Consider the following 25,436-nt stretch of genomic DNA (forward strand, 5'->3'; position numbering starts at 1 on the left):
CTGCCCTGAAGGCACATCAGTGGTGGCAGTGGCTGGGTGCCTGGCAGCGTTGGGGCTCATCCTGCCCTCTTCAGCCTGAGCATTTTCCCTCTTTGAAATGGCAGTCCCAGAGCAGCTCTGAGGCTCTGCAGAGAATCCAATTTTCCAGCTTACTGCATGTGTCTGGTGCTCTTTGTCTGTGTGGAGCATATTCCCTCTGCCATCCAGAGGGGCCAGGACAGGCTGCAGAGGGGGGCTCAGGAGAATCTCAGGAGGTTCAGTAAGCCAAACTGCACCTGGGTTTGGGCAGGCCTTGTTACCAATTCAGGCTGGGGGCTGAGGCTGAAAGCAGCCCTGCAGAGGACCTGGGGGTTGTTGGTGGGGAAGAAGCTGCACAGGAGCCAGCAGTGGGCACTGGCAGCACAGAAGGCCAAGGGCAGCCTGGGCTGCATCCAAAGCAGCATGGGCAGAGATGGAGAGAGGGGATCCTGCCCCTCTGCTCTGGGAAGATCTCAGCTGCAGGGCTGGGGCCAGCTCTGGTGTCCACAACACAGCAGAGACCTGGACCTGGTGGAGAGGTCCAGAGGGGACCACAAAGATGTTCGGAGGGCTGGAGAACCTCTCCTGTGAGGACACACTGGGAGCGTTGGAGCTGTTCAGCTTGGAGAAGGCTCCAGGGGGACCTTAGAGCAGCATTTTGGCATCTGAAGGGGGCCACAGGCAGGCTGGGGAGGGACTGTTCAGAAGGGGCTGTGGGGGTAGGATGAGGACAATGGTTTGAGACTGGAGCAGGGTAGAGTTAGGTTGGACATCAGGAGGAAGTCCTGCAGTGAGGGTGGGGAGACACTGGCACAGGCTGCCCTGAGATGTATCCCTGGAGATACTCAGGAGAGATCGATATGGCCCTGGGCATCCTGCTCTAGCTGGAGGTGTCCCTGAGACTGACAGGATGAGCTTTGAGAGTCCCTTCCACCCCAGCCTGTTCTGTGACCGTGGTATTTCAACTGTGAGAACTTAAGCAGCAGGCAGAGAGCACTGCCAAGGAGAGCACTGCCCTGCTCCAGCTGCTAACACAGCCCGCGGGCAGAAGTGAGAGGAGGCGCAGAGCTGCTTGGCTCCGTGGCTGAAGCCCTGCGGTGATGACTTTGGTCGGCAGTTGGCCAGCCTCACTTTGTGTGTGCAGGGTGCTGAGTCTCCACTGTCTGCACAGGGAAAACGGCGCCTCCAGGCAGGGCAAATGCTTCTGTTCTTTAACATGAATGCTGAAATTGCTACACAAGAATCCAGGAGGAGCTCTGCAAGTCGGAAGCAGGACTTGTCTGGGCTGTTGCTGTGTCAGTGACCACAGCTTTGATGCCTTTTCTGCCTCTGTTCCCCAGAACAATTCGACCTTCTCCACATGGTGACTCTCCTGGCTGCCCACACAGAGCTCGCCCCAACCTCCTCTCAGGGAGCTGCAGAGAGCAAGGAGCTCTGACCTCAGCCTCCTCCTCTCCACACTGAACGCCGCAGCTCCCTCAGCTGCTCCTCCCCAGCCCTGTTCTCCAGACGCTTCTCCACCTTTGTTGCCCTTCTCTGGACCTGCTCCAGCTCCTCAATGTCCTTCTCGGACTGAGGAGCCCAAAACTGAACCCAGAACAAGATGTGGCCTCAGGAGTGCCCAGTACCTGTGGACAATCACATCCCCACTCATGCTGGCAACACCACTGCTGATCCTTCTTGGCCACCCGGGCACACCCTGGCTCATGTTCAGCTGCTGTCAGTCAGCAGCCCCAGGTCCTTCTCTGCTGAGCAGCTCTGCAGCCACTCTGCCCCAAGCCCCACTGCATGGGGCTGTTGTGGCCCAAGGGCAGGGCCCAGCACCTGTCCTTGCTGAATCTCAGCCCGTAGCTCCAGCCTGTTCTGCACCTTGTGAACAGGATTAACCAAACCCACAGCTCACAGCCCAGCACACAAATGCAGGGAGCTGCTAACAGCCCCCGGGGATCTCTGGAGCACCAAACCTCTGCCCCGGTTTTCACAGCAGGCTGCAGAGCTGCCAAAGAGAGGCATTTGGCATCCTGCTGATCTGCAGGGGCAACCAGCTGCTGCCAGTGCCAGACCCCAGGGCCATAACTGGGATGCTGCGACAGCAAGTGGCCTGTGAGCCTCAGGCTGTGTGTGGGGAGGACAGACAGCAGCAGCCACACTGCTCTTTGAAACCCACGGTGAGGAGCAGCACCCCTGGAGACAGCTGGGCCGGGCTGAGTGTCCTGGGCACAGCCCAGTGTAACAGATGGCTCCAGGTCAGGCTTCGTTGGTGGTGTGGTACAGAAAGGCTGCCTCTGGAGTGTCCAAGTATCGACCAAGCTGTGGAACCACTCCTCATGCAGTGCTGTGCAAGGGAAGGCACAGAGCCACGCAGCTGGCTTCACGCTGACCCTGGCTCAGCTCATCACCTTCATACTGAGCAACTTCTTCCTCAGCTCCACTCTAACCCTGCTCTGCCTCAGCTCCAAACCATTCCCCCTTGGCCTGTGTCTAGACCCCCTCAGGACAAGTCCTACTGCAGCCTTCCTGCAGGATCCCTTCAGGCACTGGCAGCAGCTCTGAGGTCCCCCTGGAGCCTTCTCCTCTGCAGGCTGCACCCCCCCAGCTCCCTCAGCCTGAGCTCACAGCAGAGCTGCTCCAGCCCTTGCAGCATCTTTGTGGCCTCCTCTGGCCTCACTCCACAGCTCTGTGTCCTTCTTCTGCTGGGGCCAGCAGCACTGGAGGCAAGATTGGAGGTGAGGTCTGAGCAGAGCAGAGGCAAGGGGCACAATCCTCTCTCCTGCCCTGCTGCCCACACTGCTCTGGCTGAAGCCAGCACACAGCTGCCTGCTGGGCTGCCTGGGGGCACTGCTGGCTCCTGGGGAGCTGCTCAGCACCCAGCACACCCAAGGCTCTTTTTTCAAGGCTGCTCCCAACTCACTCTGCACCCAGCCTGCATTTGAGCCTGGGGCTGGCACAAGGCAGCTGCAGGACTCTGCTTGCAGCCTTACATCCAAAGAGCTCTGTCCCCTTCAGGCGCTGAAGGGCTGCAGCAGGCTGGCACTCCGCTGTGCAGTGTAACAGGAAAAGCTGCTATGCAGTCCACCTTTTATTCTTTGTTTTCAGTTGCAGCCTTCTCTATAATGCTCTTTTAATTACTTTTTTGGTAAAATACATTGGAGATGCTGGTGGCCAAACTCACAGGACACGTTTGTCATCGTGCAAAGGTAAAAACATTCAGTTATCAAAAAAGGAGGAGTACAGCTGGAACCCCGAGGAGGTTTGGTTTGGCTTTGTCACAGGCAAACAGACAGCTTTAGAATCTGCAAAGTTAAATGCTGCAGCAGAAAGCCTCACTCGGGCAACATCAAAGGTTTCCTTCTGAAGCTATGGCACAGAGCTGCGTTAGCCACGACTGGCTACTGGCAGCCTCATTTGGTTGGGTTTTTTGGGGGCCATGGAGCCCAACACTCCATGGGTTGCTCCACAGCCACCTTCTCAGAAGCTCCAACGCTCCCCCAGCAGGGTTCAGAGGTGTGCTGGCTGCATTTCTCTGAGAGCAGAGAGTTCCTCTGGCAGCTTTAACAGGGGTGGTGGAAGGTTTCATTGTCTGAGAGCTGGAGAAGTGACCAGGAGAAAGAAAGGAAGGAAAAAGTCTGCTGAGGGATGTTAGAGAGACACAACCCTGGGGCATCCAGGAACCCCAAGCCTAGGCACAGCTGCAGGGAAGGACAACTGCTCCCTCAGCCTGACTTTACAGCACCCTGCATATAAAGCTGCGGGCAGGCTGCGGTGGGCTCAGACAGAGCCTCAGGGTCCCACTGCGAGAGCAGCAGAGAGCCTGAGCTCTGGAGGCAGCAGCAATGTCTGCTGGAGACGGGGAGCAGAGCGGCTCTGGTGGCAGCCAGGGCGGCATGGGGCAGGCAGCAGAGCCAGAAGAGCCCCTGTGCGCCATCTGCCTCGGCCCTCTCGGCAACCCAACGGCCTACGTGGATGGCTGCAGGCACTCGTTCTGCTTTGCCTGCATCCGGCGCTGGGCCAACAGGAGGAGCACTGCCTCCTGCCCTGTCTGCAGAGGGCACATGGAGAGGCTGCTGTACTGGGGGGCACAGGACTGTGCCTTCCAGGAGTACCTGTGCGGCCTGAGCGCTCGCCAGCGCAGGCTGCTGGCTATGGAGCAGGCCCGCAGCCGGCCCCAGAGCCACAGCTACAACCTGCGCAGCCGAGCGGCTCGGGAGCCTCAAGGGCAGCAGCCGGCAGGGGCTGGCAGCGGCAGCAGTGCCCCGCGGCAGGGCTACCAACTGCGCAGCCGCTTCGTGCCCTTCCGGGGGCTGAGCCCCTGCGGGAGGGCAGGGAGGGGCTGGGGGGGTGGGGGTGGGAATGGGGTGGGAACGGTGAGGGGTGCGGGGTGGGAATGGGGTGGGAACGGTGGGGGGCGTGGGGAGGGGTGGGAACGGTGGGGATGGGGTGGCAGGGCTAGGGGTGGGGATGTAGGCAGAATGGACCCTGGACGGTGTGAGCAGCTGGAGAGAGGAGGAGGAGGAGAAGAGCAGCAGGACGAACAGCAGGAAGAAGAGAAGAGCAATGTATGGAGATTTGGCTTTGGCACCATAAGGCACTCATCAGACAGAATCAGAACCATCAGAAGGCAGCTATGGGTGTTAGGAGTTGCCAGGGTGCCCTTGACTGAAGGTAAGGCGGCTGCAGTGAGCACCCAGAGGATCCAGGAGGTCCCTCTGACTGATATCCAAGGAAAGGACAAGAGGGAAGTTCACCTTGTACAGAAGAGCAGCTGTTGCTGTGACCAAATGGACTCGGGGGTGGGGGCTAAGGGGGTAGGGGCAGTGCTTAGTGTTACAGGCATGAGTAAAGCCAATGCAGTGTTCTCCTCTCCTTAGCCTATGTGAGCAGCAGGCACTTGTCAGTGTGTGCCTCTAGCAAGGTTGTTCTTTGCTATGCACCCAGTGCTGTTTGCCTTTGTTTTGTAATAAACCTCTTAGACCTACGCTTTGGAGTGAGTTCATTGCTCACAGGAGTGAAGAGTGCAGAAAAAAAGAGCAAAACAAAGCAGTGAGCACCCTCAGTGTGCCCCTGACAGGCTGTTTGCTGCTCTGCAGCTGGCAGCCCAAGCTGGGCTGAAGAGCAGGGCCCTGTGGCACCAGGTCTGAGTGTGAGGCCAGCACCTGCTGGTGTCCTGAGACCCAGCCTGAGCCTCCCCTGCCACAACCTGAGGCTGCCTCCTCTTGTGCTTTCACTTGCAGCCTGTTGCAGTGTTGGAGCTTGGTGCACAGGCTCTGTGCAGGAGGTGATGTGGCTAAAGGACAGGGGGAAGGGAAGGCTCCACGTGGGAACCTCTCAAAGCCTTTCTGCCACACTGGCACCAGGTCAGAGTGAAAGGGGAATGAACTGAGGCTGAACGAGTTGGGGCTGTTCAGCCTGGAGAAGAGAAGGCTCCAGGGAGATCCTAGAGCTGCCTTCCAGTACCTGAAGGGGTCGTTGATTGGCCAGGGCTGGGTGCTAGATTGGACTGGATGAGCTTGGAGGTCTCTCCCAACCTGGCTGCCAGACAGCAGCTCCGTGGAGAAGGACCTTGGAGTCCTGGTGGACAAGAAGTTATCCATATGCCCTTGTGGCCATGAAGGCCAAAGGTCTCCGAGGGCACATCAAGAAGAGTGTGACCAACAGGGCAAGGGAGGTTCTCCTCCCCCTCTACTCTGCCCTAGTGAGACCACATGTGCAAGATTGTGTCCAATTCTGAGCTCCCCAGTGCAAGACTGACAGGGAACTACTGGAGAGAGTTCAATGGAGGCTACGAGGCTGCTGAAGGTCCTGGCACAGCTGTGTGAGGAAGAGAGGCTGAGAGCCCTGGGGCTGGGTAGCCTGGAGAGGAGAAGGCTGAGAGGGGATCTGAGCAATGGTTACAAATAGCTGAGGGGACACCTCCTACTAGAACAGGCTGCTCAGGGCCCCATCCAGCCTGGTCCTGAACACCTCCAGGGAGGCTGTGGAGCACAGAAGCACAGAATGGGCTCCACAGCCTGCCTGGGCAACCTGTGCCAGTGTCTCACCACCCTCACTGCAAACAACTTCTGCCTCACACCCAGTTTCCATCTCCCCTCTGCCACTTCAAACCCATTCCTCCTCCTCCTGCCATTCCCAGACCTTGTCAATAGTCCCTCCCCAGCCCTCCTGGAGGCCCCTGCAGGTCCTGCAAGGCCACTCCAAGGTCTCCTCCAAGCCTTCTCCTCTCCAGCCTGCACAGCCCCAACTCTCTCAGCCTGTGCTCAGAGCAGAGCTGCTGCAGCCCTCTCAGCATCTTGGTGGCCTCCTCTGGACTGGCTCCAACACTTCCATGTGCTGCTTGTGCTGGGGGCTCCAGAACTACACACAGGACTCCAGGTGGGGTCTCAAGAGAGCAGAGTAAAGGGGACTACAGAACAGCAGGGGTTGGAAGGGACCTCAGAACATCCTTGAGTTCACCTCCCCTGCCAAGAGAAAGTCACACTTCCAGGCAGGCCTTGAAAGTCTCCAGAGATGGAGACTCCACTACCTCCCCTGGCATCCTGTTGCAGTGCTCTGCACCCTCACAGTGGAGAAGTCTCTTCTCATGTTCAGATGGAACTTGTTATGCTCAAGTTTCTGCTCATTGCACCTTGCCCTCTCGCTGGGTACCACTGAGAAGTCACAAATGGCATTTTTCTGTCCTGCCCAAAACCTGTGGCACAGAAAACTGAGTGTGCCAAAAGTGTATGGCAGGTTCAGCACTGCTCAGAGAGAAGCAAAGAGGGGAGGGAGCTCCTCGCTCTGCTGCCTGCGCCGCTGCTGCCCCAGCACCTGCCCCAGCAGCTGAAGGCTCCCTGGGTGCCTTTCTCCAGGCTGCAGGGACATTAGAACACAGGCCAGGAACGTGCCAGGAGTACCTGAAGGCATGGAGCAGCTTTTGTGTGGGGAAGGGTCACACAGCCTGGCACAGGCTCAGCCCAGGGCAGACTGTGTGAGAGCCTCCAGCAGCAAGGAGGTGGTGAATTGGCTCTGCAGCCAGCAGGACACAATTAGAAGGCAGAAGCAGCAGGAGAAAACCAAGCCCAGGCTGCATTTCTCTGAGAGCAGAGAGTTCCTCTGGCAGCTGTAACAGGGGTGGTGGAAGGTTTCACTGTCTGAGAGCTGGAGAAGTGACCAGGAGGGCAGCTGCGCCCTCAGCCTGACTTTCCAGCACCCTTCTGGGGCAGGCAGAGGCTGTGGGACTGAGCTGCCTGACAGCTGCCCTGGGCGCTACAGAAGGGCGGGCCCCAAGCCGGAGCAGACTGACAGCCCCCAGAACCAATCAGAGGCACAGTGACAGCCGCCACAGCCAATCAGAGGCAGCATCTCCTCAAGAGCAGGGCGGGCACTGCAGCCTGGGCAGAGCGGGGCAGGAGGAGCAGGGCAGGGAGGGAGAGGTTGAAGGGGACTGAGCTGCCTGACAGCCACCTCTGCTCCTGTGCTCCCTGGAGCCTTCTCTTCTCCAGGCTGAACAGACCCAACTCTTCCAACCTGTCCCCATAGCACAGGTTCTCTAACCCCCAGATCATCCTCAGCAGCCCTCCTCTTGACCCTCTCCAGTAGGTCCATGTCTGTCTTGTGTTGCAGACTCCAGAGCTGGCCCCAGCCTTGCAGATGAGGTCTCCCCAGAGCAGAGCAGAGGGGCAGGATCCCTTCTCTCCATCTCTGCCCATGCTGCTTTGGATGCAGCCCAGGCTGCCCTTGGCCTTCTGTGCTGCCAGTGCCCACTGCTGGCTCCTGCCCAGCTTCTCCCCCACCAGCACCCCCAAGTCCTTCTCTGCAGAGCTGCTCTCAACCTCATGGTCTCCCAGCCTGGATTAGTACCAAGGGTTGCCCTGGATTCTAAGAATAACTGCCTGGCTGTTGGAAATAAACGATTGAAAGTACCCAAAAGCTCTCAGTAAGTATTGCCTGATGACTCGCAGGGGCTGTGAGTCAGTACTGACACCAGGGACAGCAAGCAGCAGCACTTAGTCTGATGCTAGCCAGGGGAAAGGCACAACGGGACAATGGGACAGTGGAAAAGGGGACAAAGGGGAGGAGAGAAGGAGGGACGAAGGAAAAAAAGGAGAAAATAAAAGGCAGACCTCCACAAACTCTTTTTTTTAACTAAGCATCTTGGGCCTTGCCAGTTCCTCTGCTGTCGTTCTCCTGTTCATTAGAACCCTGTGCATGCACCTTCAGTGCCAGCCTCGCTGCCAGCAGCTGCGCAGATGGCAGGGGGTTGTTTTAAGCCACTGCTGTTGTAACACACAACTATCTCAGACCAAGAATAAAGGAGTATTTATAGCTTTTATGGTCTTGAAGGAGGAACAGAATGTCTAACAGTAGGGCTAATAAAAATAGTCACTCGTTCTCACCCCCTCCTCCAAACTCCGCTGTGCAGACACACACCTTCGCTGCATTTTCCCTGCCTCTAGCCACGGAGGGGAGCTGGCTCTGAAGTGTCAGACCAGCAACACTGCAAACTGCTCACTCCAGCTCCCCCACTCACTCATGCTGCTTTCTTCCAGAGATGCTTTCTAGTAAGCATGAGGGAAGTATCAAAAGATAAAGAACAACTCTGAAGTCTCTGTCCCATCACATAACTGCTGTCAGCAGCAGTTGTGAGATCCGTCTGGGAAGCAATGAGCCATTTCCCAAACCAAGGAGTTGCAAGCAGTCCCACGCAGCCTACAGTCGTCCTGAAACCAAACCCCTCTGAAAAGCTCGCTTAAGGGCCTCTATTTAAAACCAGCCTTTCAAAGCTGAAGGCTGCGAAAAGGTCTTCAGCCCCTCCCAGAAGGTCATTCTGCTTCCTCTTCACAAGGGCTGATGAATCACAGAAAGGTTTGAATCATGGAATCATAGAATCAACCAGGTTGGAAGAGACCTCCAAGCTCATGCAGTCCAACTCCCTGCAGTGAGCAGGGACATCCTCCACTAGATCAGGGTGCTCAGAGCCCTGTGGAGCCTCAGCTTGAATATCTCCAGGGATGAGGCCTCAACCACCTCCCTGGGAAGCCTTAGCATTGCCCAGGACCCCAGCCAGGGACCCTCACCCGGGTATGCAGAGAGGAATCCCAGCAGAAAATCAGGGTGGGCTGTCACTGAGCCTGCTGCTCCCTCTCTCCTTTCCAAGATGTGATTGCTTTCTTTAGTCTCTTCCCTCCTGCAGTGCCTGGGCTCAGGGGAGAACTAGAATAGCCACCCACTAATCCTCACTTTCTTTGGTTCTCAGAAGCTAACAGTCTCCACTGAGTCTCACACACTTTTAGCAGATCCTAAAACAGTATCACATGGCCAAGCAATGATGTGAAGTCAAAAGGTGAAGGCAGTCCTCTGAGACCACAGATATGTGTTATGGGTCACAAGACTTTAAAGAATGTGGCTCAGATTTAACCCATCTGCTTCCACTGCTTGTTCTTATATCCCCACTGAGGTCCCAGCCAGAGCTTGCCAATAGCTTCTGCAGAAAAAACAAATTAGGCCAAATTCCCAACACAGAGTCATAGAATACTGGAATGGGTTGGGCTGGGCTGGAAGACACCTTCAAGATTATCCAGCTCCAACTCCCTGCTGTGGGCAAGGATGCTTCCCATCAGCCCAGCTGGCCCAAGGCCTCATCCAACCTGGCCTTGAACACCTCCAGGCAGGGGCATCCACAGCCCCTCTGGGCAGCCTGTGCCAGTGTCTCACCACCCTCACTCTAAAGAATTTCTTCCTCATCTCTACTCTCCATCTCCCTCTCCCAGCTCAAAGCCATTGTCCCTCATCCTGGCACTCCCAGCCCCAGTCAAAAGTCCCTGAAAGTACTTCAGAGAAGTACTGGAAGGCTGCTCTGAGGTCTCCCTGAAGCCTTCTCTTCTCCAGGCTGAGCAGCCTGTCCCAGCCCGTCCCCATAAGCAAGGTTCTCCAGCCCTCTGATGATCTTTGTGGCCTCCTTTGGACCCTGTCCAAGGGTTTGCTATCCAGTAGCATGAGTGGATGCTGTAACTACACATCTGGCACACAAGTGATTATATAGCACTGCAAGAGCATCAGGCATGTGTTGGTCCTCACATGGACAGTCTGCTAAAGGCTTCATTGGTTTTAAACACAAACATAAGTCACATTTACTTCAACTCATCATTTTAGGGAGAGCAATCCAGAAAGCAGCTGCCCCAAGAAGCCCTCCAGAAAGCAGCTGCCCAAGAAGCCCTCCTCAAAACATGGAAATCGAGGGCACCTCCAGAATCAACAGCCTCTGGGCAGTGCTTGGCAGCCCAGCAGCAGCAGGAGGCTGCTGGAGGCACCACAAGTGTAGGATCCTGGAGGATGCAGAGGTTTGTCTGCATGAGAGGACTGGTCTGGTGGTAATAAAGTCTCAGTGAGGACTGGCTGGAGATTGTGGCAGAGGGCAGTGCTGGCCTTAGCACCCCGAAGGTGCCAGCCATACAGGCACCTAATGGTGCCACTCAGCCACAGAATCACAAACTGCATTGGGTCAGAAGGGACCCCTGAAGGTCATCTTCTCCAACCTCCAATCACCAGGGACACCTCCAACTAGATCAGGTTGCTCAGGGCCCCCATCCAGTTTGACCTTGAAGAATTCCTCCTAAGAGAACAGGATTTGCCAGATGTGTCCAAATGAAGCCTACAGCTCTGAACAGAGCCAGTATGGAAGAGATTGATACTGATTTCCTGTGGACAAGGCTGGTGTCCTGTGAGCCATCTCGTGGGGGAAAACCAAGGAATCATTTCTGTGCTTTTGCAGCTGGAACTGACAACACTTACAAAGCCATTCCCATTTTCATCCAGGAAGGGGTATGCCTGCAGCAGAGCACTGACCACGAGGTTGTACTGCTGGCTGTTTGGGTACCTGTGCAAACAAATGGGGATGGAAGTGAACTGCTGACGTTCTCGATACCATCAGGAACTGTCTGGAGTCTGCACTGATACACACTGAAGTGATTGGCTGAACAAAGAGAGTCACAGAATGCTAGAGGTTGGAAGGGACCTGCAGAGATCATCCAGCCCAACACCCCTGCCAAAGCAGCATCAGACAGGGTGGTCTGCACAGGAATGCAACCAGGTAGATTGGGAAGACTCCAGAGAAGGAGACTCCACAACCTACCCTGGGCAGCCTGCTCCAGGGCTCCAGCATCCTCTCTGTAAAGAAGTTCATATTGAGGTGAAACCTTCTGTGTTCAAGTTTGTATCCATTGTTCCAAGTGCCAAGTTCTGCACCCTAAGCAGTGCTACAGGCTGGGGACAGAGTGGCTGAGAGCAGCCAGGCAGAGAGGGAGCTGGAGGTGCTGGGAGAGAGGAGCTGAAGAGGAGGCAGCAGTGCCCAGGTGGCCAAGAGAGCCAATGGCATCCTGGGCTGGCTCAGGAGCAGTGTGGGCAGCAGGACCAGGGAGATTCTTCTGTCCCTGTGCTCAGCACTGCTCAGGCCACACCCTGAGTGCTGTGTCCAGTTCTGGGCTCCTCCATTCAAGAGAGATGTTGAGGTGCTGGAAGGTGTTGAGAGAAGGGCAGCAAGGCTGGGGAGGAGCCTGGAGCACAGCCCTGTGAGGAGAGGCTGAGGGAGCTGGGGGTGTGCAGCCTGCAGCAGAGGAGGCTCAGGGCAGAGCTCATTGCTGTCTGCAGCTGCCTGAAGGGAGGCTGTAGCCAGGTGGGGTTGGGCTCTGCTGCCAGGCAAGCAGGCAACAGAAGAAGGGGACACAGCCTCAAGCTGTGCCAGGGGAGGTCTAGGCTGGATGTTGTTAGGAAGTTGTTGTCAGAGAGAGTGATTGGCATTGGAATGGGCTGCCCAGGGAGGTTGTGGAGTGGCTGTGCCTGGAGGTGTTGAAGCCAAGCCTGGCTGGGGCACTTAGTGCCATGGTCTGGTTGGCTGGGCAGGGCTGGGTGCTAGGTTGGGCTGGCTGAGCTTGGAGCTCTCTTCCAACCTGGCTGATTCTGTGATTCTGTGATTCTATGAAACTTTCTGTGTTGCTGTTTGTATCCATTGCTCCTTCTCTTGTTACTGTGCACCACAGAAAAGAACCTGGTCCCCTTCACTTGACACCCACCCCTCAGATATTCATAGACACCAATCAGATCTCCTCTCAGCCTTCTCCAGACTCACCACCCCCAGGGCTCTCAGTCTCTCTCCACAAGGGAGATGCTCAAGTCCTCCAGTTGTCCTTTCTTCTGGACTCTCCAGCAGGTCCCTGTCCCTCTTGAACTGGAGAGCCCAAAACTGGACACAGTATTGCAGGTGTGGTCTCAGCAGGGCAGAGTAGCTGGGGAGAAGAGCCTCCCTAGCCTGCTGGCCACACACTTTTCCTGATGCAGCCCAAGACCAGCTTTAGGGTTTGCATGAACTCTATCTCTTGGCTTCAGCAGATTTCAGTCCCTCAGCCTCCTTAAGCACCAAGAGGTTTACATCCAGTTCAGCATTTACTTCTGCAGGCAACAGGTAGTGCCCCCATATAAATCTGATGGTGTTTACTCACAGTGATCCTCCCAGGTGTTTTGTCATGTCTGCTTGTAAAAACTCAATCATCCTTATCCTCATGCTGTGATCAGGGCATTTTTTTTCTGCCAGGATGACATTGACATCATAAGGGAAGTCTGGCAAAGCGTAGGAGCTTGTCCACGGCAAGGTCTTGTATCTTGCAACAAATGACTTCAGATTCTTTCTGCAAGAGAAGGTTAGGTCATGGTGATCGTGGCCTCCTGCCACTGGCATGTGAGCAAGAAGGAAAGACAAATACAAGCAAAAACTCAGCAGAAAGGGAAGCTCTTGCCAGAGAAACCCGAGGCTTGCACTCTTTGTTTCTACATAAGGGTCTTGTCCCTGACACCTCCGACCAGAGCAGGCTGCCCAGGGCCACAGCAAGTCTGATCTTGAATGTCTCCAAAGGCAGGACCTCCACCACACCCCTGGGCAACCTGTGCCAGTGCTTTACCACTTTCATTATGAATAACTTCTTCCTCATGTCCAACTGCACTCCGGCTGAGCTGAGCACTGCCCATGTCTCCCAAACTCACAGCCAATAGAGAAGCTGGAGGCTGTCAGGGCTGGCCAGGAGACATGTTCTGCCTGTGACTGTAAGCCTGCTCTGAGCAAACTGCTTCTAGGCACTGAGCAGTAAATGTGCTACACAGCACTCAGGAGCTACAGAGCCTGCTTTTATAGGGAGAGTAAATGTGCAAATAAACCTGCACCAGGACATCACTGCTGAAGGAAAGCAGCTGGACTGTCATGGTGAGAAAATGGGCAATGGGATGCATTAGGCAAGGCCATTTGGTAAGCAAACACCTTGAGGAAAGGCAGACAGGACATATGGACCAGGCAGACCAGCAGAGGGTTGGGTTCTCACGGCAGGATCAGGTATTTACAAGGCATGACAGCCTCTGTCGTAGCAACAATACAAACACCAGGCTGGCAGCAGCCAGCAGCCTGCTGGTCCCGAGAGACAAAAGCAGGAAGAAGGAAAACACATTTATTGAATCATCCTCTGCAGACCTCTTGCTGTCCCCACAGAAAAGCTCCACTGCAAGATGAATCTCCCTGGGAGAACACAGTGCTGGCAGTGCTGACCCTGGAGCTGCTAGCAAGAACTTACTCCACTGAGGAGACCTCCAAAGCTCATCTGCTTAAACAGGCACAAGTTCGGTGCGAGATAAATGCAATCATGCAGTTGCTGCATGCACTCACTCTTTATTTTTGTGTTTAAACAACCTTCCTTGATATTCACAGAGCCACAGGATGGTAGGGGCTGGAAAGGACCTCCAGAGATCATCCAGTGCAACCTCCCTGCCAGAGCAGGGGCACCCAGGGCAGGGCAACAGGGACACATCCAGGTGGGGCTTGAAAGTCTCCTGCAGAAGGAGACTCCACAGCCTCTCTGGGCAGCCTGCTCCAGGCCTCCAGCACCCTCACACCAAACAAGTTTCTCCTCATCTAGGTTCCAGTTTGTGTCCATTGCTGCCTTGTCCTACCCCAGGACAGCACTGCACAGAGCCTGGCCCCTGCTTCTTGCCCCCCAGCCCTCAGCTATTTGTAACCATTGCTCAGATCCCCTCTCAGCCTTCTCCTCTTCAGGCTACCCAGCCCCAGGGCTCTCAGCCTCTCCTCCTCAAAGAGATGTTCCAGGCCCTTCAGCATCCTCATAGCCTCCATTGGACTCTCTCCAGTCTATCCCTGTCCCTCTAGAACTGGAGAGCCCAGAACTGAACACAATCCTCCAGATGTGGTCTCACCAAGGCAGAGTAGAGGGGCAGGAGAACCTCCCTTGCCCTGCTGGCCACACTCTGCTTGATGCAATAGTGAGTTTCCTGTCTCTCTCTTTGACCAAACAGCACTGAATTTAGAATCATTGCCTTCAGAGTTGTCTCCTTCCTCAGGCCTGTGGGCACCACCCTAAGGCTCAGAATGCAGCACTTGCCTTTTGCAGCATGAAGGAACCATCTGGTTTTTCTCCTACACATTTCAAACTGCCAAAGTGCTATAGCAGAGCCTGTTTAGCACAGCTGTTAGGACTGTCTGTCTACACAGCAAACACTGAGGCACCCTGAGCCAGTTCACCACTGCTGATAATCCATAACAGCACCCACAGACCCATCTGGAGCAAAAGTGAAGATGCACTGGGATGGATCTTCGGGGGGAAGACCCCAAAACACCTAAACCCCACCCCAGATAATTTCAAGTTCTTTTTCAGATTGCCTGAACTGAATCTGAGGCCTGGAGCACAGCCCTGTGAGGAGAGGCTGAGGGAGCTGGGGTTGTGCAGCCTGCAGCAGAGGAGGCTCAGGGCAGAGCTCATTGCTGTCTGCAGCTCCCTGAAGGGAGGCTGTAGCCAGGTGGGGTTGGTCACTGCTGCCAGGCAGCCAGGGACAGAAGAAGGGGACACAGCCTCAAGCTGTGCCAGAGCAGGTTCAGGCTGGATGTTAGGAAGAAGCTCTTCACAGCAAGAGAGATTGGCATTGGAATGGGCTGCCCAGGGAGGTGGTGGAGTGCCCATCCCTGGAGGTGTTTAAAAGGAGGCTGCATGAGGCACTTAGTGCTAGGGGTTAGTTAATTAGAACCTAAACCTCCCCTGCCTCAACCTGAGGCTGCTTCCTCTTGTTCTGTCCTTCTCTCACCAGAGATTAGAGAGCAGAGCCCAGCCCGCACCTGACTGCAGCCTCTTCTCAGGGAGCTGCAGAGAGCAATGAGCTCTGCCCTGAGCCTCCTCTTCTCCACACTGCACACCCCCAGCTCCCTCATCTGCTCCTCCCCAGCCCTGCTCTCCAGACCCTTCCCCAGCTTTGTTGCTCTTCCTTGGCGTGAGGGGCCCAAAACTGAGCAGTGAAGTAGTTAGTGTTAGCTGAAACAATCTGTTTGTGCCCTGCTCAGAAGGTAAGGGAACTGTAGTGAACGCAGGAGAAGCTCACTTTGCTTCAGCACTCTGCACTCACTCAGTCCTCCTGCGTTTTCGGGTAAGCAGAGAGAGTGGTTCTGTTCCACAGCAGCTGGGGAGTGCAACAGTGACCTGCCTGCAGCCCTGCAACTAAACAAAACCAAACAGCAGCAATGGAATGAGAGGGGGGGAAAGAGAGGGGGGGGAGAAAAGGCGGTGGGGGAAAGGGAGGGAGAAGGGGAAGAGAGGGAGTAAAGGAAAGAAAGGGGGGAAAGAGGGCGGAGAAACGGGGGGAAAGGAGAGGGGGAGGGGAGGCGGGGAGTGGGGAGGGACGCAGAGCTGGGGGAGAAGAGGAGAGGGAGAGAAAAGCTTTCACTGTCAGGTTTTGCACAGCTTGCAGAAATGAGGTGTTTTAGGGCTGTAAGGCAGCAGTGGCCGAACCAGAGAGGCATTACCCTGTCACATAGTCACAGGTTTGTCTGATGCTGAAGGCTCTCACCAGAGTCAGTTCAGGGCTGAAACGTGAGGAATCAAAAGGAGATCTGTAAATAATGCTGCCTAGAGATGCACCCAGCTGCAGAATGCCAGAGGAGAGGCTACCAGCACCTGAAGGGGGTATAGGAGAGCTGGGGCTGGCAGTGCCAGGGTGAGGGACAATGGCTTTGAGCTGGGGGAGGGGAAAGGGAGACTGGAGATGAGGGAGAAATTCTTTAGAGTGAGGGTGGTGAGACACTGGCACAGGTTGCCCAGGGAGGCTGTGGATGCCCCTGCCTGGAGGTGTTCAAGGCCAGGTCGGATGAGGCCTTGAGCAAGCTGTGCTGGCAGGGGTGCCCCTGCCTATGGCAGGGTTTTGGAGCTGGATGATGCCCGAGTTCCTTTCCAGCCCAAACCATTCTGTGATTCTCTGATTCTGTGCAGTCTTCTCAGGGCTGCAGGGGAGCTGCCAGCCTCAGGGCCTGCCTTTGCCAAGTCTCTAGGACTTACCTACCATTAAATGTTCAAGGGGTGGGGAGCAAAGAGTCTCACCCAGTGTTGTAGGGCAGTTTCCATTCAGCTGAACCCTGACCCCTTGCTTTGTCTGGAGGTTTATCTTTCTTCAACCTTTGACTCAGCTTTGTGTTATTACTCCAATCACCAGAAGATCCTCAGATGCTACCTGGGCTCTTGTCCTGCCTTTCCTGATTACTTACTCCAACTCCAGTCTGTCATTAGCACCAAAAACTCCAGGTACCCACTTCCCTCTCTGGCAATCCAGACACTGCTTCCCATGTGACCTTTGTGTCCACTTCTCTCCCTCCCATTCTCCTCCTCTGGTGAGTCCCCACTTGGGATGCTATCTCCAGCTCTTGAGTCCACAACACCAGAGAGACGTGGATCTGTTGCAGGAGGACAACAAAGATGATTAGAGGGCTGGAGAACCTCCCCCATGGGGACAGCCTGGGACAGTTAAGGTTGTTCAGCCTGGAGAAGGCTCCAGTGAGACCTTAGAGCAGACTTCCACTACCTGAAGGGGCTCCAGGAGAGCTGGGGAGGGACTTTCAACAAGAGCTGGGAGTGACAGGAGAAGGGACAATGGCTTTGAGCTGGGAGAGTGAGAGTGGAGATGAGGAAGAAATTCTTTAGAGTGAGGGTGGTGAGACACTGGCACAGGCTGCCCAGGGAGGCTGTGGATACCCCTGCCTGGAGGTGTTCCAGGCCAGACTGGATGAGGCCTTGGGCCAGCTGTGCTGGCGGGAGGTGTCCCTGCCCATGGCAGGGATCGGAACTGGACATCTCTAAGGTTCCTTCCAACTCAAACCATTCTGGGATTTTATGGTTTTGCTGTTGCTTGTTCTGTTGGTAGGAGCCAACATCAGCAGCTCTGCCTTGCACCAGTGTGAGAGGCAGGGGCTGCTCTCTGCAGCCAGGAGTTCATGGGAGCCAGCAACCTTTCCAGTTTTGTTCTTTGCTTCTTTTCTGTTCCTCATCTCTTCAGAACTTCCAAAGTCAGAGATGTTTTCTAAGCTCTGCATGCCTCAGCTGCACTCCCACATGAAAAGCTGTTCTGGGAAGTGCCACTGACATTTGGGGAGTTTCTAGTGGAGGACTCCTTTTGGTGAGTCAGTCCATCTTCTGCAGCTAGCCACTCAAAGCCAGCCACATCCAGTCTGTGTTCTCTGTGTGCCCCCTGGACACCACTGATCTTGGAACTGGAAAACCTCTTGATACTTACTTGGACCACCTGTATGAGCTCCTCACGGCCACATAAACACAGCTTCTGCTGCATGAACTAGAAGGCTTCCAGCTTACCAGCAACAGACACAAGCTGCTGTTCCTGTGTCCTAACCATAGCTGCTGGAGATGTAAGCCCCATCTGGAGTCCTTTCACAGGTCCACTGCTTCCACACAGGATGTGTTCAGTTATCATACTCAGAGCTCCATGTCCAGCCAACAACTTCATTTCTGTCCCTAGCAGAGCGAGGAGCAGAGCAGGCAGAAGTGCTGAGGGCACCTGAATCACAGGGGCAGCAGCCAGGAGTGAGCCAACCAGCCCAGGGAGAGCATTCAGGAACCCTTGAAGGTCTTCTTGTCCAACCCCCTGCAGGCAGCAGGGACACCTCCAACTAGGTCGGGCTGCCCAAAGCCACATCAAGTCTGATCTGCAATGTCTCCAAGGATGGAGCTCTGCAACCTCTCTGGGCAGCCTGCTTCAGTATTTCACCACCCTCACCATCTTCCTGATGTCCAACCCAGATCTCACCTGCTCCAGTTTCAAACCATTGCCCTCGTCCTGTCTCCACAGGTCCTTCTGAACTGCAGCACTGCAGCCTGGGCAGAAGCAGGGCAGGAAGAGCAGGGCAGGAGGGAGAGGTTGAAGGGGACTGAGCTGCCTGACAGCCACCTCTGCTCCTGTGCTCCCTGGAGCCTTCTCTTCTCCAGGCTGAACAAACCCAACTCTTCCAACCTGTCCCCATAGCACAGGTTCTCTAACCCCCAGATCATCCTCAGCAGCCCTCCTCTCGGACCCTCTCCAGCAGGTCCATGTCTGTCTTGTGTTGCAGACTCCAGAGCTGGCCCCAGCCCTTGCAGATGAGGTCTCCCCAGAGCAGAGCAGAGGGGCAGGATCCCCTCTCTCCATCTCTGCCCATGCTGCTTTGGATGCAGCCCAAGCTGCCCTTGGCCTTCTGTGCTGCCAGTGCCCACTGCTGGCTCCTGCCCAGCTTCTCCCCCACCAGCACCCCCAAGTCCTTCTCTGCAGGGCTGCTCTCAATCTCAGCATCCCCCAACCTGGAGTGATAATGACAATTGTCCTAAGCCAGGTGTATGACCTTTACTTCACCTTACTGAACCTCATGAGGTTCAACAGGGAGATACAACATGGAAATACTGCAGACAGCTCCTGGAAGCTTCACAGCTGACCCAGAAAGAGAGAACTATGGTGTTGGTTTCTCCTGTGTCCTGTGGCCAAGCAATGCCTTCGCCACCCTGGCCCTGGACATTGCAGAGTGAACCAGTTCTAGGAACTAGCCTGACTCAGAAATAATTCAGTTGAACAGAAAAGGAGATTTGGTTTCCCCTGGGCTTAAGCACAAGAGGAGCTGAGCAGACTTTGCTGTCAGAGTAGTCCCTGGTCATGGAAGATCCATGTCCTGGCTTACCCAGGCGTGACCCCAGGGTCCCCTTCCCTCTGCTGGGGGGAGCAGAGCGCAGGGAGAACACAAAGGGCTTGGAGACAGCCACTTGGAGGGCCCAAGAGCTGCCCAGGCTTGTTCCTCCCAAACAGGGGTGAGCAAGCTCCTGACTTCACCCAACGTGCTCAGGCTTGCAGGGTGCCCTGCTGCCTGCTGAGTCTCTGTGGCCAAAGGGCCACTGCTCTCGGGCCAGCATCCACAGGCTTTTGCCACATGCCTGCTGCTGCTCTTGCTCTGCCTGCTCTGCCCTGCCACGTTCTGCTCTGCTTTGCCTGCAGTGGCTTTGGAGACACCCACAGAAGTCCTCTCAAGTGTTTGGGTGCTGTCTGGTACTGTTGTGGGTAAGCAGTCAAAGCTCTCTGTAAGGAACTCTGTCACTAGAGTCTGTTGTGCCTTCTGCCTTCGCAGCAGGAAGGAGCCTCTCCAGTCCCCTAGGGGGCAAGAGGTGTCCTTGAGCCCCAGAACCTCTTCCCAGCTCTGAGCTGAACGTTTGCATTTGCTGGCTGTTTCCTGAGTGCTCTACTTTTGCCTGTCCCCTCTGTGCACAGATAGCCAAACCCTGCCTTCCAAACCTTGCAGCTAAGGTTCCTGGCCAGAGGTACTGCTAGGAAACAATTGCCACAGTTATTTCAAACCACATGAGCAAGAGAAGCTCTCCAGAGGCAAGCAGGAGCAGTCACAGCTCCCACCTCAGAGCATACAGCTTGTGGGTCGAGAACAAAACACTCTCTGTACTGCAGGAGCTTCTCCTCATGCTGCACCCCAAACTGCACAGGAGATCTTTGTTCTTGCCTCATCCAAAGCCACCTGGCTGAAAGCATTTCTTCAACCAGCTACAGGTTTATTCTGTGGTCACAGAATCACAGAGCATTAAGGGTTGGAAGTGCCCTCAGCAGATCAGGCAGTGCAGCCCCTCTGCCACAGCAGGATCACCAGGGGCAGATCAAACATCCACTCCTTCACTCACAAAACACAACTGTTTCAGAAAGAGCAGCTTGGTTAGGCCTCACTGCCCTGGGAGAGAATCAGTCAGAGAATGGTTAGGGTTGGAAGGGACCTTAAAGATCATCCAGTTCCAGCCTCCTACCGTGGGCAGGGACACCTCCCACCAGCCCAGGCTGCTCAAGGCCTCATCCAGCCTAGCCTTGAACACCTCCAGGGTGTCAGTGCCTCCTGAACTTAATTGTGCAGAACTTCCTCCTGCTAAATCTCCCCTGCTCTAGTTTCAAACCTTTGCTCCTCACCCTATCCCCACAGGCCCTTATAAAATGTCCCTCTCCATCTTTCCTGTAGCCCACTTCAGGTTCTGGGAGTCATCTATGTGGTGACATTTTCTTCTTGCATCACACACACCCCATTCCCTCCAACAGTGCAGGATCATTCACCCAAGAGGTCTCATCAGTGCTTTCTCAAGGGCATGAGGAGCTCTCTGCAGCAGCAGTTTAGCTCTGCTCATAGCTGCAGTCTGGTTAGAATTAACCCACCCATCACCATTTACCATGCTTTGGTTTGCACTGTGGAATCATCTCAGGGTGCACAACCTGGGCACCTTTTGGATGTGGGGTGATCGACAGATGTACTCCTGGGCTGGTCCTGTGCACCAGTGCTAGTCCTTCACCACAAAAGCACTGTGCACCCATGGCAAGCCAAGCTCTCAGCTTCTTGGGCTTAGAAGAGACCACTCTGAGAGGTCAGCCAAGGCATGCAAAGAAAGCAGACCTGAAAGAGTTAGAATACAGGATCACACAGGATCACACAGGATCACAGGGGTTGGAAGGGACCCAAAGAGCTCATCCAGTCCAACCCCCCTGCCAGAGCAGGACCACACAATCCAGCTCAGGTCACACAGGAACACATCCAGACAGGCCTGGAAAGGCTCCAGGGAAGGAGACTCCACAGCCTCTCTGGGCAGCCTGTGCCAGGGCTCTGGGACCCTTCCAGTCAAGAAGTTCCCCCTTGTGCTGAGCTGGAACCTCCTGTGCTGCAGCTTCCATCCATTGCTGCTTGTCCTATCCCAGGGAGCAGTGAGCAGAGCCTGTCCCCCCCTCCTGACCCCCAGCCCCAGATAGTTATAAACATTGATTCAATCCCCTCTCAGTCTCCTCCAGACTAAGCAGCCCCAGGTCCCTCAGCCTCTCCTCACCAGGCAGTGCTTCAGTCCCCTCATCATCCTCATAGCCCTTCACTGGACCCTCTCCAGCAGATCCCTGTCCCTCTTCAACTGGGGAGCCCAAAACTGAAGGCAGTACTCAAGATGAGGTCTCAGGAGGACAGAGTAGAGGGGGAGGAGAACCTCCCTTGATCTACTGGACACACTCTGCTTAATGCCCCCCAGGATCCCATTGGCCCTCTTGGCCAGCAGGGCACATTGCTGTGCCATGGATGTTCTCCCCCAGCACCCAACCCAAACCCAAAAAGCTCCACCCAACCCACACCAGAACATCCAATGATGACAGCAAAATAATACACTCAGGCCCTGTGAAGGGAGACTGAGAGCCCTGGGGCTGTTTGGTGTGGAGAAGAGAAGGCTGAGAGGGCTCCAATCAATGTGTACAAGTATCTGAGGGGTGAGAGACAAGTGGAGGTGACCAATCTCCTTTTGCAATGACAAGGAGCAAGGGATACAAACTTGCACACTGAAGGTTTCACCTCCACATGAGGAGAAACTTCTTTACAGTGAGGGTGACAAAGCCCTGGAGCAGGCTGCCCAAGGGGGTTGTGGAGTCTTCTCTGGAGACTTTCAAACCCTTGCTGGATGAATTCCTGTGAGGACTGCCCTGGGTGGTGCTGCTTGTGGCAGGAGGTTGGACTGGGTGACCCCTAACCCTAAGCCTTCCAATCTCTAATATTCTGTGATTCTGCAACCTCTGCTCCCTCCCACACAAAGCAACCACAAATGAACAAACCTTAACCAACAGACACTTTCCTCTGGCCAAATCATGGTGGTGCTCCAAGAGCTGCAAGCATTCCAGAGCAAGTACTTCAAAAGCTTCATGAAGAAATAAGCACAGCAAATGGGAGCTGCAGGCACAGCCTGACCATGCCTCATCCCGGTGCAAACTGGGTCCTAGGACTGGCAAGCAGAGAGCAGTTTGCTTTAATCAGGGGCAGTGTGCAGGGATGCTGAAGGTAGCCTGCTGAAGAGCACAAGCTAATGACCTTATCTTGCATTGACCATGCAGTTAGAGGTACCCAAAGTGTAAGAACCAGTCCCAAGTGGCATCTGAAGAGACAGCAAATGCCAGGTTAGGGGGCAGTGAGAAGCCAGCGATACCCAGACTGGGGTGTTCTGGGCCATGGCAGACTCACCCACTGAGGGCTCCTGGAAGTCTCAGAGAAGCTGTTTCACAGCAGCAGGTGAGGGCTTCTAGCCCACTGTTGGATTGCTGGTATTTGTTAATCAGGCCCATCAGCACTGCCTGGTGCCCAATCTGCTTCACCAGCTGCTGCCCCATACGATGGTTGAGAGCCAGGAGAGCTGCTCCACTCCCTTCTTCTTCTGCAGATTGAAGGGGACTGGGAATTACTGCACAGCAGCCCCATGGGCACAGCAACACTCCCAAACAACCTGCTGGTGGGGGACAGGTCACAGGCAAGAGTCACAGAATGGGAGGGGTTGGAAGGGACCTGCAGAGCTCATCCAGTCCAACCTCCCAGCAAAGCAGCATCACCCAGGCAGGGCACACAGGAACACATCTAGGTGGGTTTTGAAGACCTGCAGAGAAGGAGACTCCACAATCTTTCTGGACAGCCTGGTCCAGGGCTCTGTCACCCTCACACCCAGGAAGTTTTCCTTCATGTTGAGATGGAATTTCCTGTGGTTGAGTTTACATCCACTGTCCCTTGTGCTATCCCTGGTGCATAGGGTTAACCCTCCAGGGGGAGTAACCCTGAACCTGACCCTAGGTGGTCTTGACCCCTCCCCAGGGGTGGGTCTGAACACCACCAGGTGATGGTTAGCTCACTCCCCCTTCTTGTCCCATAAAAGCAGGGGGGCTGCCTGTGTCTCACTCTCTGCATCACTCTGCTCCATGTGTACCACCATTACCATCTGCTCCTGGGTTCTCTTTGTTTCACCTCATGGCCATCACCCACAAGGTGGACAAAGCCATCACAGTTGGGTTGTATTTATACATTTTGTATTTGCTTTCCCTTCCCTATATCCTTTGTAACTTCCCTACCTCAGATACCTCTTTTAAGTTATGGTTAAACTTTTCCTTTTTAACTTCCAAATGGAGTGAGATTCATTGATTTGGGTGTGCTTACCTCCCTCTCTCCCTCTCTCTCTACTTCTAATCCCTTCCTTTTGGGAAAGGAGGGGAAGAGGGAAGGGCACTCTACAAATTGTTATTGGTTCTATCACATTTATTGGAGTCTGGGAATTTAAATTAGAACCAAGAGACCTGGCTAACACTGCAGAGAGCCTGGCCCCATCCTCCTGATGTTTGCAGGTAAGGTCTCCCTCTCAGCCTTCTCTTCTCCAGACCAAGCAGCCCCAGGGCTCTCAGCCCTTTCTCATAAGAGAGAAGCTCCATTCCCTTAACCATCCTCATGGCCTCCATTCAACTCTCTTAAGCAATTCTCTGCCCCTCTGGAACTGGGGAGCCCAGAACTGGACACAGTATTCCAGATGTGGTCTCACCAGGGCTGAGCACAGGAGAAGGAAGATGATTTCTACTGCTGCTGGTCTTTTTCATCTGCTGAAATGATGTTTCAGTGACTGTCCTTGGCCAAGCAGTGCCAGGAGTCCCAGGCACTGGCCAGACAAGGCAAAAAGGCAAGTTTGAGACACAGAAGCAGGAGATGGCTGCTTTAATGCTTTCAGGCAGGCCTTGCTCAGACCACAGCAGACTGGGACTTTGTTAATGAGGGAAAGCAAACTTCCTAAGAACCAGAGAATCAGAGAATTGCTTGGGGTGGCAAAGCCCTCTGAGGTCATCCAGTCCAACCAGCAACCCAACCCCACCATGGCCATCAAACCATGGCCCCAGATGCCGTGGCCACACTTTTCTTGAACACTTCCAGGGGTGTGGGCTCCAGCACCTCCCTGGGCAGCCTCTGCCAGTCCCTGACCACTCCTGCAGCAAACAAAATTTTCCTCATCTCCAACCTAACCCTCCCTTGGCACAATTTCAGGCCAGTTCCTCTCATCCCATCACTTAATACGAGGGAGCACACAGCAAACTGCCTGCTCACATAGCAGCTTCTCATGCACTAAGAGCATACAAACCCTCTACAAAGCATTTACACACTACAGTGTACTACACTGTCTCAGGTTTGTACAGCATACAGGCCCTGTCCAGCCTGCCTCAGCTGCCAGCTCTGCTCCAAGGTGCAGCTATTCATATTCAGGCTTCATACCATCCCCCAGCACTTCTCAGAGACACAATAAACCTGCACTCTCCTTTTAGCAAATCTCTGCCAGCTCTTACCTGTAGCACTATCACAGAATCAGAGAGTCACAGAATCACTCAGGGTTGGAAGAGACCACAAGGATCAGCCAGTGCCAACCCCCCTGCCATGGGCAGGGACACCTCACACTAGATCAGGCTGGTCAGAGCCTCATCCAGCCTGGCCTTAAACACCTCCAGGCATGAGGTTTCCACCACCTCCCTGGGCTACCTGTGCCAGGCTCTCACCATCTCATGCTCAACAGCTTCCTCCTGATATCCAGCCTGAATCTCTCCCACCTCCAGCTTTGCTCCTACAAAGTCCCTCCCCAACTTTCTTGTAGCCCACTTCAGACACTGCAAGGCCACAAGAAGGTCACCTGGGAGCCTTCTCCTCTCCAGACTGCACAGCCCCAACTCCCCCAGTCTCTCCTCACAGCAGAGCAGTTCCAGCCCTCTGCTCATCCTCGTGGCCCTTCTCTAGACACCTTCCAGCTCCTCCATAGCCTCTTGTCCCAGGGGCTCCAGCACTGGATGCAGTCCTCCAGGTGGGGTCTCAGCAGTGTGGAGTAGAGGGAGAGGATCACTTCCCTCCACTATCTATAAAGTCTGAATTTGGCACATCTACACAAGCCCCAGATCAAGGCAGGCTGTGTCAGTTAAAAGCAGAAATACTACCCCCCCTCCCCCAACCCACCCAGGTGCTTACCACGGAACCTGGGGACCAGTTCTCCTAAATTGCTCTGTCTCAACCAGCTGCAGACTTGATCCACTGTCCAGTTTTCCATCTTGAGCTGGATCAGTGCTAATGGCATTGTGAAACCAGAAGAGAGATTATTTTGATGCTGAACTCCAATTGCACTTAGGAAATAAAGTCATATTTACCTGCCCTGAGTAAAAGCAGTGCAAAATAATCCAGCTGCTGCCTGTTGAAAGCAGCTGCTCCCTTGGATCCCTTTCTTCACTTCTCTCCCTTTCCTGCTCTAAGAGACAGG

At 54.8% G+C, this 25,436-nt stretch overlaps 1 protein-coding gene across 1 annotated transcript in view; it reads right to left on the minus strand.

Moving 5' to 3' along the window:
* SAMD3 (sterile alpha motif domain containing 3) overlaps positions 1–25,229 on the minus strand; it is a 35,533-nt gene extending 10,304 nt beyond the window's left edge. The window contains 4 exon segments of the mRNA XM_064170126.1: positions 10,786–10,870; positions 12,489–12,674; positions 22,361–22,550; positions 25,151–25,229. Of these exon segments, the coding sequence (XP_064026196.1) occupies positions 10,786–10,870; positions 12,489–12,674; positions 22,361–22,550; positions 25,151–25,229 (540 nt within the window).
* Between the last annotated feature and the right edge of the window lie 207 nt (positions 25,230–25,436).

Source organism: Pogoniulus pusillus, chromosome 33 (genome assembly GCF_015220805.1).
Source record: "Pogoniulus pusillus isolate bPogPus1 chromosome 33, bPogPus1.pri, whole genome shotgun sequence".
In the NCBI taxonomy this organism is placed as follows: domain Eukaryota; kingdom Metazoa; phylum Chordata; class Aves; order Piciformes; family Lybiidae; genus Pogoniulus; species Pogoniulus pusillus.